At 37.3% G+C, this 15,107-nt stretch overlaps 1 protein-coding gene across 1 annotated transcript in view; it reads right to left on the bottom strand.

Moving 5' to 3' along the window:
• The window catches only part of Trdn (triadin), a 382,140-nt gene that overhangs the window by 119,561 nt on the left and 247,472 nt on the right, over window positions 1-15,107 (bottom strand). Inside the window, exon 21 of the mRNA XM_060373675.1 lies at window positions 1,408-1,452. Within this exon, the coding sequence (XP_060229658.1) occupies window positions 1,408-1,452 (45 nt within the window). The remainder of the gene's footprint in view (window positions 1-1,407; window positions 1,453-15,107) is intronic.

The following is a 15,107-nucleotide window of genomic DNA, read 5'->3' as shown; positions in this document are numbered from 1 at the left end:
TATGAAAGGGCACAGCCATGCATTGAAAACTTGATATGTTTTACAATTAGCCTAGCAACAATACTCTGTAATATAAAATTGCATTTTGTTTTTATATAAGCCTACAAACCTGAGTTTTCATAAGATAAAATATAATTTTAATAAAATTATAGTAAAAAAGTCATCTGAAACAGTATGTTCCCATCCTAATGAGCCATTGCCCATTTGAGGAAAGGTCATTGAGTTAATAAAAGTGGCACTTTCAGAAATAAACTGTCAGTGTTCCTATCAATCATCTTTGGTACCACTGTCATTATTACACTGCTCTCCATTATTAGTCAGTCTACTTTTAACTTGCTGTAGAGCTTTCAAAACATCCTCATAGGTAGGGATACTGCTCTATTGTGCAATGTTTGCCTTCCATTCTTGAGGCCCTAAGATCAATCCTGAGTGTAAAATCCCTAAATCACCAAAATTAAGCAAAAACAAGGCAAGTTCTGATAAGTAATTGTTATGACTAGAGGACAGAAAATTATGAAGAACAGTGGATTAACATGTGCTTTGATAATTTATCAAAAATGTTTCAACAAGAAATTAAGTATATATGCTATAAAATAATTTATGATTTGTTGCATACTTTACAAATATTATTGTTTGGACTACATAATATCTTGTCAAAAAAGCAGATTGGGAATTATCTTAATTTCAACTAAGAAATTTAAATCATGAAAGCTGCGTAAATGAATAAGCCAAAATACAATCCTGTGTTTGTGATTTATATCACAATATCACTTTCAATGTCTTAATACGGTGTTCAAGAGCATACTTAAATCATATTCTAGAGCGATTTTGTGGTATAGCTATATATGTATGTGTGTGACTTTATGATGTATAACATTAAATTTTTAGACCTTTTGGGTGAATTAACAAGCAAAGTCATTACATAAACTATAATATTTTTTTGCTGTCATTTGCCCCAATATCTTAACATAACACATTCTTTCTAAAGCACTATAAATTTATTTATCATAAATAGGATTGAATCATGTTTATTCTTTGAACTATGATATGTGAGGTGGTAGGGAAACCAAAAGACCAAATGAAAAAAAGGAAAAAAAAAAAGATGTCTACCAGTTCCCTAGATCATCCTCTCAATAGCAGTCCATGTCAGCATCTCTGCTGATGTAATAAAGCAGTCTTACAAATTCCCTGTTCTGAATTCATTCCCAAAGCTTTATAAACAAAAGAAGGACAAGGCCAGATCGTTGCTTCACATCCTCCCTGTCCACAAAAACATGCAAGGACATTGCTATGAAGCAAGAGATTTAAAGGTTATTGTCTTCTGCCTGTCTGAATCCAGTGTTTTCCTCCTCAAGTTGTTTTCTTTCTAAAGAAGATAATGTCAACCTGCTTCACTTTTTTTTTTACCTTGCTCCACTGTCTTGGCTTTTTCTTCTTTCTTTCCGTGCACGGCTGCAAGGCAAAGATAAGGTTTAAATAAGAGTTCCAGTCTGAAATGTTTATTCTGCACATAAAAGCATTTGGGAATGCATTCAACAGCAAATATTGCTTCTAAATAAGCTACTCTCTAATGCTTTTAAAGATATTTCTCATCTCTCTGTAATACAATTGAAATCTGGTTTGAATCTAATCTTAAGGAATTAGAACCAAAAAAAGAAAAGCAATAATCCCTTCAGTTTCCAGGCCGATCCTTCCACACACTCTTTTCTACTTTATTCCTTTATACTGTGCTGTGATAAACAAGCTGCCAAGAATTGAACTTGACAGGACTGTGATTAATTGACTTACATTGCAGCTTATTGCTGGAGTCACTTAGTGTCTTACAAATGTCAATGAGATCCTCCTTAAAATACAGACTTAGCATGTCTTAATCGACAGAAAGGGCCCATTCTGTCATGCCTGAGATGCATTTAAATATTAAATGAAACCCATCCCACAACACAAGTAGGCAAAAGAGATAATGGCATCATTTAAAGGACTGTGTCCTGAGTCAAGCTTTCTCTAAGATGTATTGCTCTCAGTGGAAGCTTTGCTGTTTACCTAGTTAAACATGAAATGAGGGGGAAATTTTCATATGAAATCAGTGCCTGCAGCTGAAGCAGCTGATTGGAGAAAGAATCTTCTGAGAATTTGAGAAACAGCTAGATGAAGAACTGATGCGGAATTGAATAATGTCATCAAGACCAGCTCTGCAGAGAGTTGTAAAGGGGAAAATGCAACTTTAAAATGAATAATTGAGTCTGCTATCTGCTTTACTCATTTTGGAAACAGAAGTGTTTATTCACTGGTGCCTCTAGAGAGACACTGCTTCTTGGTGAGAGAACGCACAAAGTATTGAATATTCCGCAGCCTTCTTGTCAAAGCATCTAAGTGCAATTCAGTTAAGTCAGAGGTTCAGCTTTCATTTTAATCAAATGCTGGGTGTAGTGAGCATGTTAAACAATATTAGGAAGAAGGCATCAGCCACATGAAAATACTCATTTTCAACTTTCTATGAAGAAGAAAGGAAGGAAGGGAGAAAGAAAGGAGGGGTAAGTAAAAATGAAGAAATCAAGAAAAATAAGCAAAGGAAGATGTGTTGAATTTCATCAGTTGATGTTTCTGCTACAAAACACCCTATAGTTTGAACATTTACTTATTAGATATGTTAAAAGTAGGCTTTAAGGAAACATTGTGTTCTAACCCACAAGTGGAACTCTTGGATGAGGAAACTTTTAGCTCAAATCAAATCAGAATTTCGGAGTCTAAGAAATCTCACTTGTACAGAAGGCTTCTGAATAGGTAGCAATTCTTGAACTTCCAGGGGGACAACAGGGAGGGTTATGATCTTATTTTCCTTTCCTGTTATGCCATAGTCATGTTAGGTTAGGACCATCCAAGGAGGATGGGAACTCTCTTCTGTCTAGAACAAGAGTGTTATTGCATGTTTACAATGACACATTCTAGAAGTTAAACTGCACAAAGAAAAGAACTATGTGGTTTGGATTTTTGTTGCAAATTGTACAGGGGGTCAAGTATCCCAGGAGAATAAGCAAGGCTTGCAAGTGTGTATTTCCATACAGTCATATTAATACTGTTGCAATGATGTCACATTATCTAATCTTGAGCCTTAATATTTATGTGATAATATAATAATTCTTCTAGTGTGAAAACTTCATCAGTTATGCCAAGTACAAGGTAGGTAATCATAACCTCTTTCATTTTCTCTTTATGTCCCTTCTTACACACAGAAGAAATTCTATTAATTTTTAAAATGTGCTTCTTGTCCATTCAGTATGCCATGGTTGAGAATTCTCTGTTTAACTCTGTATCCTAATTTTTATTTGGCTTATTTAGTTTGTTTTGTTGGTGTCTAATTTCTTGAGTTCTTTATATATTTTGGATATTAGACCTCTGTTGGATATAGAGTTGGTGAAGATCTTTTCCCAGTCTGTGTCCTGTCATTTTGTTCTATTGACAGTGTCCTTTGCTTTACAGAAGCTTTTCAGTTTCATAATGTCCCATTTACTAGGCCTCCTACTAAGTAGTAGCTGATAGGCAGCTCAATTTCCATGTAGGTTCAATAATAAGGGGGTCAGGGATTTTCTCTGACATGAACTCTGTTGCCTGCTCTTCCATCACTTTCCCCTGGTGGGGCAGCATTGCCAGGCCACAGTGAAAGAGGATGAAGCCAGTCATGATGAGACTTGATAGGCTGGGTCAGTTGGTAGAGAAGTAAGGCTCCTCCATTCTGAGGACTAAGGGAGGGGGTTGGGGGCAAAGAGGGAGTGAGGATGAGGATGAGGATGAGGGACCAGGATGAGAAGAAAGAGAGGGCTATGATAAGGATGCAAATTGAATAAATTAAAAAAATAAAGAGGTCTGGGGTGGTGGAGTACTATGAATCTCCCTGTGAAAGGGAAATAAAATAGATTTTTGTGGATGGACTGGGGGTAGGTAGAGATGATAACAGGAAAGATCCAGTAAAGTAGGAAGGGACAGAAGGAGAAAGTAGAGGAGAGAGGACTGGGATTTTAAGGGAAAATGTGGATTTCTAGTACAATGTAAACTTCATAGGATTTATGAGGGTGACCCTAGCTAGGACTCCCACTAATAGAGGGTATGGAGCCTGAACAGGCTGTCTTCTGTAATTAGACTCCTAGTGGTCAAACCAGGACACCAATCCAGCCACAAAACCTTTGACCTATAATCTGTCCTGCCTACCAGACATGCTGGGGTAGAAGTGACTCAGCATTTCTGGGAGTGGACAACCAATGACTCGTCTAACTTGAGGCCAAAGCCAAAAGATGGAGCCCATTCCTGACACTGCTCGAATGGCCAAAAACCTGACCTGGATGGCTCAGAGTTCTAGGATAGAACCAAACACAACTGACAGAAAAAAGTAAATGAAATTATTCTGAATGATATTCTATTATACTCATAGATTGGTATCTAGCCCAATCATCATCAAAGAGGCTTGCTTCCTCCAGCAGTTGATGGGAGCAGATGCAGAGACCCATATCCAAGCTTTAGGCAGAGCTTGAGGAAAACCAGTAGTAGAGAAGGAAAAAGGATTGTAGGAGCCGGCAGGGTTGAGAACATCAGGAGGACATGGCCAACAGAATCAACTAAGCAGGGTACATAGGGTCTCACAGACACTTGAAGTGACAGCCACAGGACCTGTATGGGTCTGTGCAAGGCCCTCTACATACATACTGTAGTTGTTTAGCTTGGGGTTTCTGTGGGACTCCTAACAGTGAGAACAAGGGCTGTCTTTGACTATTTACCTGCTCATGGGGCCCTTTTCCTCCTACTGGGTTGCCTTGTCCAGCCTTGATATAAGGGATTCTGCCTAGGCTTATTGAATCTTGTTATGCCATGTTTCATTTGATATCGCTGTGAGTCCTGAGGGGAGGCTGTGGCTTAGGTGTAGTGTATGAGAGAAGAATAAAGATAAATAAAAAAATAAAATAAAATGTGGAATACTTAAATCTTTCTTTAAAAATTATTAGACCTATTTCTCTTTTTTCACATTTTCTTTTTTTAAATAGAAAAGAAGCTCAACTATGTTCATAGCAGCTTTATTCTAATAGCCAGAAAGTGGAAAAAACCTAGATGTCCCTCGACCAAAGAATGGATACATAAATTGTACATTTACATAATGGAATACTACTCAACTATTAAAAACAAAGAAATCATTAACTGTGCAGGAAAATGGATGGAACTAGAAAAGATCATCCTAAGTGAGGTAACTCAGACCCAGAAGCATGCACTTAGTATGTACTCACTTATAAATGGATATTAGACCTACAGTACAGGATAACCATACTACAATCCACAGACCCAAAGAAGCTGAGTAACAAGAAGGGCCCAATAGAGGGTGCCAGAATGTCACTCAGAAGGAGAAGTAGAATAGACAGCAGCAGTGATGAGGACAGGGAACTGGACAGGAGATGGAATGGAAGGGAAATAAGAGTGGAATCAGAAGTGGAGAGAATGGAGTAGGGGGAGGTGAGAGGGCTAGGAACAAAAAGGGAAACTGAGAGGGGACATCTCTTTGACAAGCTGGAGGCCTGCAACAAGATAGGCTCCTGAAAGGACATGGGTATAACTCTAGCTAAGACTCTTAATGGGGGGCAAGAGGGGTATGAAGACATCTCCTAGCCAGGTAGGACTAGTAGAAAGAAGGGAACAACAACCCACCAACAAAACCCACTTTCCAAAAATTACCTTACCTACAAGAAATACAGGGACTTTCTCTGACATGAACTCAGTGGTGGGCTCTTTGACCACCTCCCTGAGGGTGACCACCCCCCTGAGGGGGGGAGCAGTTTTGCCAGTCCACAGAGGAGGACAATTCAGACAGTCCTGATGAGACCTGATAAGCTAGGGTCAGAGGAAATGGGAGGAGATGAAGTAGGGAGGATGGGATTGGGAGGGAATGAGGGAGGGGGCTACAGCTGGGATACAAAGTGAATAAAATGTAATCAACGTAAAAAATAAAAATTTAATTAAAAAAAAAAGTACAGGGATAAAGAGGAAACAAAGATTGAGGGAAAGTCTAAACAATAATTGGCCCTACTTGAGATCCACCCCGTGGTAGAAGCCAGCCCCTGAAAGAAATAATGATACTCTGCTATGCTTGCAGACTGGAGCCTAACTTGACTGTAGTCTGGAAGGTTCCAGCCAACAGCAGATTGAGACAGATGCTGGGACTTGCAGCCAAGCATGGGGTAGAGCTCTGGGGATTCTGTAGAAATTTTGGGGGAAAAGATGGAAGGAAATGGAAGGGACAGGAATCCCACAGGAAGACCAACAGAGACAATTTTAATCCAGAGTCATGGGGGGCTTTCAGAGACTGAGACATCAGCAAAGGAGCATGCATGATCCTTAGTTTCCATATTGGAAAACAAATGAAAAGAAATAGTATGTCCTCACCTATACCATTGGCTAATTCATCATGGTATTCCCAGAAGTGAAGCACATAAGGAGCTTACTAAATTCATGTTCCATCTAGATCAGCAGAAAAAAAATTCAGGTCAAATGAACAAAGGGCTGCCTTGAGTCACAGCAACAGGCAATCCTGACTCATCAACTAATTAAGCCAGAATATATGAATGTAAGGGAGGCCAAATTCCATTAGGGAAGTCTCCTGTTATGATAGCGAAGTTTTATTATTAATGTTTCTCTCACCACTTTTCAAAGGGACCTATTGCTGGGATTAATTGTACGTTGGAAAAAGAAAATAGACATTTGGGAGCTTGCGAGAGACTGGCACTGAGCTAACATGGATTGCAGAATATTAGACACAGCATAGTCACCCTCCAGTTGAAGTAGCAACATAAGGTGACCAGATTCATTGGAAATTTAGCTAATGTCTGCCTACTAGCTCAACAGGTCTTCAAGCCATCTTGGGCTTATTTCTACAGTACAAGAATGAATAATCGTTAGAGATACACTTTGAAAGAATCATGATGCTGGCTCCCTTACCTATGTTTGGAAAAGCCAAGAAGAAGCCATTATCACCACATCTACCCAAAAAATGCAGAGAACCACAAACTATCTGTCATCCCTAGAAAGATTACTTCATTATGAACCTGAATGGTGGTTTTCACGTCTCCCTTTAACTCTCCTATGTATCTTGTACAGAAAGTGGATGGAGAATGATAGTTGACTGTCTTGAACTTAATCAAAGAGTGACTCCAGCTGATGCTATTCTACTACATGTATTTCTCTTGCATCAGGAGATTAAACTCTGTTCTGGTATCTGGCATTCAGCTCTTGATCTTGCAAATGATTTTTTTTTCTTTATTCCTGTCAGTGAGGCCCACAATAAGCAATTTTCTTTCAGCTGGAAAGGCTAGACCACCATAAGAATGTAGTAATTCCCAAGTCCTGTATCATAACTTACTTCATAAGAATGTTGCTCTCCCATATCTCTAACAATGTAGTGCAGTGGTCAGTTATATTGATGACATTATGTTAACCTGACCTAGTCCAAGTAAACAGGGTATCCACTACTGTTTACTAGTGAATAAATCACATGTGTTTCAGAGGATGGAAAGTAAAGCCAATAAAAATCCAAGGGCCATCTACATTATTAAAACTTCTGGAGGTCCAGTGATGAATGACATTAAGAAATCTTTTTTTTTTTTAAGGTGAAGGATAAGTCGTTGCACTTGGGATCTGCTACCAACAAGTAGGAAGTGCAACATTTAACAGGCTTATTAGGATTTTGAGGCAGCGTATTCCTCAGTTGCAGGTGTTACTCCGTTCAATAAACAAAGTGATGGTAAGTGTTTCTATTTTGTAATGTAGGCCCAGAAGAAAAGAAGGCTCTCTAGCACATCCAGGCCACTTGATATGCTAGTGGCAGTTAGTAATGCTATTCAGGGGGTCTAGTTAACCTCTATGGGGGAAGGGCAGTTGAGGCCCACAGGGTTTCAGAGCAAAGTTTTGCCATCAGTTGCAGAAAGCTAATCTCTCTGAAATAAACAATTCTTGACTTGCTACCTGGTTTTAAGAAAGTTAAACATCTGACAATAAATCACCAGGTTAACACGCAATTCAAGATACCCATTGTGAGCTCTGGGTTACCTGACCCACCAAGCTATAAAATTGGATAACTACAGCAGCAGTCCATAATCAAATGGCAGTGGTATATTTGTCATATGCCCTGAGGTGAATATGCAGTGTGTGGCACAGAGAGTAACCAAATGTCTAATGGTCCTATGCTTGCTACAACATCTGCCATGTACCTATCTATGGCATCGGGAGATATGCCATATAATTAGTTTACTGAGGTAGAAAATATCAGGCCCTAATTTACAGTTCAGCTACATGTTCTGGAAGCACCACCAGGAAGCAGACAACAGCAAAATTAAAGCTGCTTTCTGGGACAATCTTGAAAGGCATCAATCTCGAGAAATCTAGACACTGGACTTCAGGCAGGACTCTGGGCCATAATTTTTTCTTGGAAAGAAAAATAACCAAGTATATGATTGTATATAGTGATTCAATTATATCGTATCGTATTGTGTAGCTAATTGTTTGGCTGTAGGTTGAGGACATGAAAGAATGTGAAGATACTTTGTGTTGTATAAATTCTCAACAAAAGGTGATCTCATTAAAGAAAGAATTCCATGACCAAGTACAGAGGATTACTTACTCTGTGGATAGTAGTGAACATTTTTCTTGGCTATTCTTATAATGGCCCTTTGGGCCTATAAGCCATGACATGGTGGCACACAACATGGACTTCCAGTAAAGCTGAACTGATGGATACTATTGAGTGCCAAATCCACCACTAGCAAAGACTATTAATGAGCCATTAATATGGCACTGTGCCCCAGGGTGAGCAGCCGGTGAAATGGTAATATATTGATTATATTGGAACACTTTCATAGTGGAAGAAGAAATATCTTTTCCTTATTTAAAAAGATGTTTAAACATGCATGCAATGCTCCTGCGTGGATGGACAGTTTTACAGGTAAAGAAGAAAGTCTTGGTGAGGTGCCCGATAACTGTGTAGAAAATATGGAAAGTATAACTAAAAATACTAGTATCTTATAGGAGTCTTTCAAGTCCTCAGGATCAGGTTGGGTCTGCTGAGGCTTCTAATGTGTTCTTATGGTCCTAATGGGTTCTCTATGTAGATGCCAATCAATGAGCTGTTCACTTCTCAGTGTAGATGCCAGTCTAGTGAATCCTCTTTTATAATATGCACATTCTATTGGTTCAGACCCTCCAGAAACCACCCACCTCAATGCATTCAGACAAGATTACTGAAAATGCTGAGTATCTAAATGAGAAAAAAAAAATGACATTTTGAACTTCATTTGTCGAAGCCATTGATCTGGCGGCTGCTTTGATATTTAAATCTCAGCGGAAAGACTGCTTTTACCAGGCCTTCACTGAAGTCAGGGAAGAATTTGTAAATCCATTTTGCTTGTGACAGCAGGTGGGATAGCTTGTGAAGACCACACCTCTTGCTTCACCTCCTTGTAAATTTAACCCATTGTTCTGAGCTGTTTTTACTCTGGCTTAAAAGCTCTCTGCAATAAAGTCAGGCTGTTGCTGCTGGCTGGTCCTGTCTGGAGCCTCTTAGAAAAGTCCCCTGTGTGTTGTGTGTTAGTTTATTAATTTTAATCCTCACTCCCAATTCAAGAACCGTTCGGCTCTGCTGGCAGGCTCCAGCCTTCATTTTTTTCATTTCCAGCTTTAATGCAAAATTCATCCAGTCTTGTTTTATGACAAATAAACTTTAGAAATAAAAACAACTCATCTAAGTAAGCAGGTTTTCTCCCTGTCAGGAATTGAAAAAAACCCTAATCAATTTTTCTTCCTATAACACAGAGTACCTCAAGCTTCCTTTGGTGTTGAGAGCAGAAATTTTCTTTTTTATACATTTGAAAGTATTTATTATAAGGACAGGAAAAAGTAAGTTTGTATTGTACAACTTCAGAAATTGAGGTCAATGTAAAAGAAAAAAATATATGCCTTTATGGTTATTTATTTATTATAGGGGTCAGAGCATGCACACAATCCAGAAGGACCATAGAAGCTGGAAGACAACTTGTCTGAGCGATTTCTCTCCTTTCTTCACATAAGTTCTGGGAATCAAGTCCCACTTGCCAGGCTTTTCAGCAGGCACCTCTACCTGGTGTGCATCCTGATGGACCGCTATTTTTAGTCCTAGACTATAGTGATGGAGCTGAAATAGGAAGAAAAAAGGTGGTTTTCTGTATTTTCCCTACTCACTGGATTTTGTTATCATTCTTAATTTTAAACAGCCCTCGATAATCTAAATGCTCTTATCTCTTCTTATTCACCAGTCATCACCCTTAAAGTTTGTCATATGGCCATTGGCATGACAGGCAATGAGTATTATCTAAATATGGAGGATACTGGGATTCAGGTGAAGAGGTGAGCTGTAATACACAATTTCAAAAGTCTCTGATATCACGCTTACATACTACCTCTAGGATGCAAACATCTAGCATTAGCATGTTTTTTTTAATGTATGTAATGTAAATAATTCAAAGGTCACTCATATTTTAAAGGTATTGCTTGAAAATGAGAATGAATGAAACAACAAAATTCATTAGTGTCTGTAGAAGGAAAAGTAATATTGATAGATCTTTGGGTATGTATGTTAAAAAGATAGGAATATGATTTTCTCATAAATTCTCAGGCATATGTAAAATATTTATTAATAAGTCCATCCTTCAGCTACTAAATCTAAATATACATTCTCACAGATGTATTTAGAGTTATGTATGATGTAGTGTTATTGCATATCTAAAACTGTGCATGTTTAAAGGTCAATTTAGAGAAATATATGAAAGTGAGATGATGAGAATTCAATTAGCCATTTTAATGAGGTTGGATCTTATGAATAGCTGGAGGAAAGAGAATTTCGAATAAAGTAGTTTATTCAGTGTGTGGCTCTGATGATTTACTATGGCCGTTGGTGAGTTTTAATATAAATATAAACACCCGAGGCCAGTTGTGGGATCAAGACAGTAGAAAACAGTGAAAAACAGTAGAAAACAGGTCAAGAAGAAAACAGTGAAGGTCTGAATTGTGCTGACAGTCAGGGTTATGAATACAAATACATATTTGGAAAATAATTTTCAGGCAATTGGTGGGAACTTGAAAAGATCATCTTGAGTGAGATAACCCAGAAGCAGAAAGACACACATGGTATAAACTCAGTCATAAGTGAAGATTAGCCATATAATATAGAATAAACATACTAAAATCTATACTCCCAAAGAAGCTAAACAAGAAGGAAGACTCTAGGGAATATGCTCAATCCTCATTCAGAAGGACAAACGCTATAGACATCAGAAGTAGGAGAAGACAGCAAACAGGATAGGAGCCTAACACAGTGATCCTCTGAAATACTCTACTAATCGAGGTATCTAAGCAGAGGCTGAGACTCATAGCCAAACTTTGGGCAGAGAGCAGGTAATCTTATGAAAGAGGGAGGAAATAGAAAGACAGGTGCTTTAAAAGGAGACCAACAGAGCCAATAAAATAGCATCCTGGGGACCCTGCAGAGACTGATACCCCAACCAAGGACAATGCATGAAGAGGACCTAAAGTCCTAGCTCAGATGTAGCCTATAGACTCAGTCTCCAAGAGGGTTCCCTAAAAAGGGAGCAGGGGCTTTCTCTGGAATGAACTCAGTGACAGGCTCTCTGATCACATCCTCAGGGGAGGGGGAGGCTGTGCAGCCTTGCCAGGCCACAGAGGAAGACAATGCAACCATTCCTGATGAGACCGGATAGCCAAGGGTCAAATAGAAGGGAAGCAAGACCTCACCTATCAGTGGACTAGCAGAGGGGCATAGGGGGAGAAGAGGGAGGAAGGGTGAAATTGGGAGGACACAAGGGTGGGTGACACAGCCAGGATTGAAATTAAATAAATTATAATAAATGATAATAATAAAAAATTAAAAAGTCAGAAATCCATTATGATTATTTAAATAGACAGTTAGTAGAAATAAAGAAAAAACTCAAATTCTTTCCAGATTTCTAGTAAGGTAAAGAGTAGATAATGTAAAACAATTGAGGAGCACAAAGTAGCCAGTTTAAGTTGAGGAGGGTTTGAATCTGAAGTAGTCTAATTGAAGAGTTGAGAACACAAGCCTGAAGTGCATAGTAAAATCTGAAATGAAGATACAACTGGTATCCTCAGAATATAGGGAAGAATTACAATCTTGACATATATATATATATATATATATATATATATATATATATATATATGCAAGTCAAGGATGGAATACGAAGCTTAAGGCTTAAGATATTGGAACCTCTGGGATGCCAACCATTAAGTGTCTACACAGTAAATGTATGTAAATATTTCATAAATAAGCTCATAGACTCTGAAAAAAACCTGAAGACTATTTTGCCTTAGAAACTTCTCAACTGACACAGAGAAGAGACAAAGTGAAATTTTGTGCTGAGGACTTTAATAATTCAAAGGCCAACACATTTCTTTGTTTCTGCGAGGAAAATACCATCAGCATTATCTGCAGCATCAGTGGCATGGCTTATCTTGAGACCTGGGTTTCCACCCGAGATACAGTGAATGTCATATACATCCTACGAATCCTCACTGCTTTGCCTTGTTCTATTGCTGAGACCTAAAATGCTCTCACACATCCTTCTCACCTTAGAAAACCTATCTGTAACTGAAGGCCTTGCTTCTGAAGTCACTGCAAAGAAAATCTTTTGATGTTTCAAGAAAAAAATAAATTTTTAAGTGCTATGTCACTTCATCTGAATTTATCACTCTGTTGGACTTCAGCCTTTAGCTATAGCTATGTTGAAATTTTTTTTATTGATAGTGAAAATAGAGTACATATTTTTCCAGTATCTTAAGTGCTCAAGAGTGGCATTAACTCTCATATTTTTCTTTTATTTTATACAGTGTATAGTATCTATAATTTTTATGTTGAATGAAAATGAACATAAGTAAAAAAATTGAATTTCAAAACACCTTATCAAATGAAGATATAATATTATGCCTCTTCAAATAAAATATTAAGGGAAAATAATTTATAACAGCTATAAATTAATACATTGTAGATTATTTACTAATTGTAGTTGAATTATTCTTAACATTGAAAATTTTACATCACAAAATCAATCCTTTTCACTGTATCATGAACAGTCCCTTGTTCAAAGTCAACTTGGAACCAAAAAAAACACTATTCAATTTTCTTGTATAATTTAATTGTGAAAGATTAGAAGGTGTCATGTACTATGGATGGTGTATGCATGAAGGAATAATAAATGTGTTACAAGTAAGAAGAAAGGAAAGGTGTACACTAGTCAAGAGATGAGAAAAACCAGCTTTAATGTTGTTTTGTAAATTTGTTAATTATATAAGTCCTGATCAAAGTCTGTTTATGATAGCTTTGGAAGCAACTTGTATTTTGATAACTCTTTCGTTATATGTCAAACCAATATACAAAACCATATTTGAACCATAATTGAGATATAAGATGAATTAGCAAAGTAGATGGTCATAATATCTTATGTTAATAAGTAGCTTTTCTCTCATTTGTTTCCAAAAACCTATCTACCAGGCCCATTTCAACAAAAATGTTGGCCATGTTATAAATTCATGACATCCGTAGTTGAGGACTCTGATTTATTGTACATTTTTTTTTAATTTTATATCACAATTTACTTTGACGTATTTGAACTGTAAACTACGAAAGTTTGATTTTATACCCTAAATACTCAAGGAAACATGCCTATATCTATACATGAATCCTATGCCAGTAATTCAATATTTGCTGTTTTAGTCATTATCCCATTTTTTTTTCTATAATCACTAACTACTCAAAGATGATTATCTGTAATAAAATTAGAGAAGAAATCACCTGCTGTTTTCTGGACACAGTGTTGGTGTTACTCTAGCTACAGATTCAAATGCAGCTCACCTTCATCCTCCTTCATGTTTTCAAATTTATCAAAAACCTGGCCTTACTGACAGCATGGGAAGCCCACATATGCATATCCAGATTAATGACTTTGTCTTACTCTCTATACTGTCTACTAAGCCTTTTATAATACTATAATTTCTCTCATTATTTACAACATCCTAAATTAATGAGCTATGTCAATGTCAGAATATGATACGACATAAAGCTTCATTAATTTAGTGTTCTGACAGTTATGTTGAAATTATATCAATTAAACATAATATGATGCAACTAGATGATATAAAGATGAATATGGATGCATACCAATTCATAGATGTACATCAACTAATAATAATGTATGAAATACATTAATGAATGTGGTATATTAATTTAGGTTTGTACATGTAATGTTAGAAGGTGTATGAGAACTTGTACCATGTATATTTTATTCGTTTTACAATTTTACTGTATGTTTCCTTTTGTACATATACAAAGTAATTTATTTGTTTTTTTTGTTTGTTTGTTTGAGACATGGTTTCTCTGTGTAGCCTTGGCTGTCCTAAAAATAATTTTATAAGAATATGCAATGTTATTTTAGTGGGATATGTGTGTAAGGGTGTATGTGTAGATTTTTGTGATTTTGAATGTATAATTAAAGCAGACTTGTTACATATTTTTATAAGATGCTTTTAAAGACATTGTTAGAATTACTGCTTTGCTTCCCAAAGCAAAACTTCCCGATGTCAGCATCTTACGGACTATAGTTTCTAATCCTATATTAATTTCATACATAAAGAACATTTTATGTGAATCTTCTTCACAAAATTTTAATTTATTCAATACCTGATTTTTAAAGTAGTGGGTTGAATCCAAATACCCTATGAATAACTGAAATCATATTGAGTTTGCAGGATACAGAAAGACTTTACCCCCCAGGGTATTGGAGGAGATACTGAGACTCATAGGAAACTTTGGGCAGAGTACCAGAATCCTTATGGAAGAAGAGGCAGAGAGAAAGACCTGGGGGGGGGGAATACAGGAACTCCACAAGGAGAACAACAGAGCCAAAATATCTGGGCCCAGGGGACCTGCGGAGACCAATACTCCAACTAAGGACCATGCATGGAGAGGACCTAAAACCCCTCTTCAAAGGAAGAACATTGCATGCTCAGTTTCCAAGTGG

The sequence above is a fragment of the Meriones unguiculatus genome, chromosome 20 (assembly GCF_030254825.1).
Source record: "Meriones unguiculatus strain TT.TT164.6M chromosome 20, Bangor_MerUng_6.1, whole genome shotgun sequence".
Taxonomy (NCBI): domain Eukaryota; kingdom Metazoa; phylum Chordata; class Mammalia; order Rodentia; family Muridae; genus Meriones; species Meriones unguiculatus.
The sequence above is the reverse complement of the archived record's forward strand: the minus strand, read 5'-3'. Positions and strand labels throughout refer to the sequence as shown.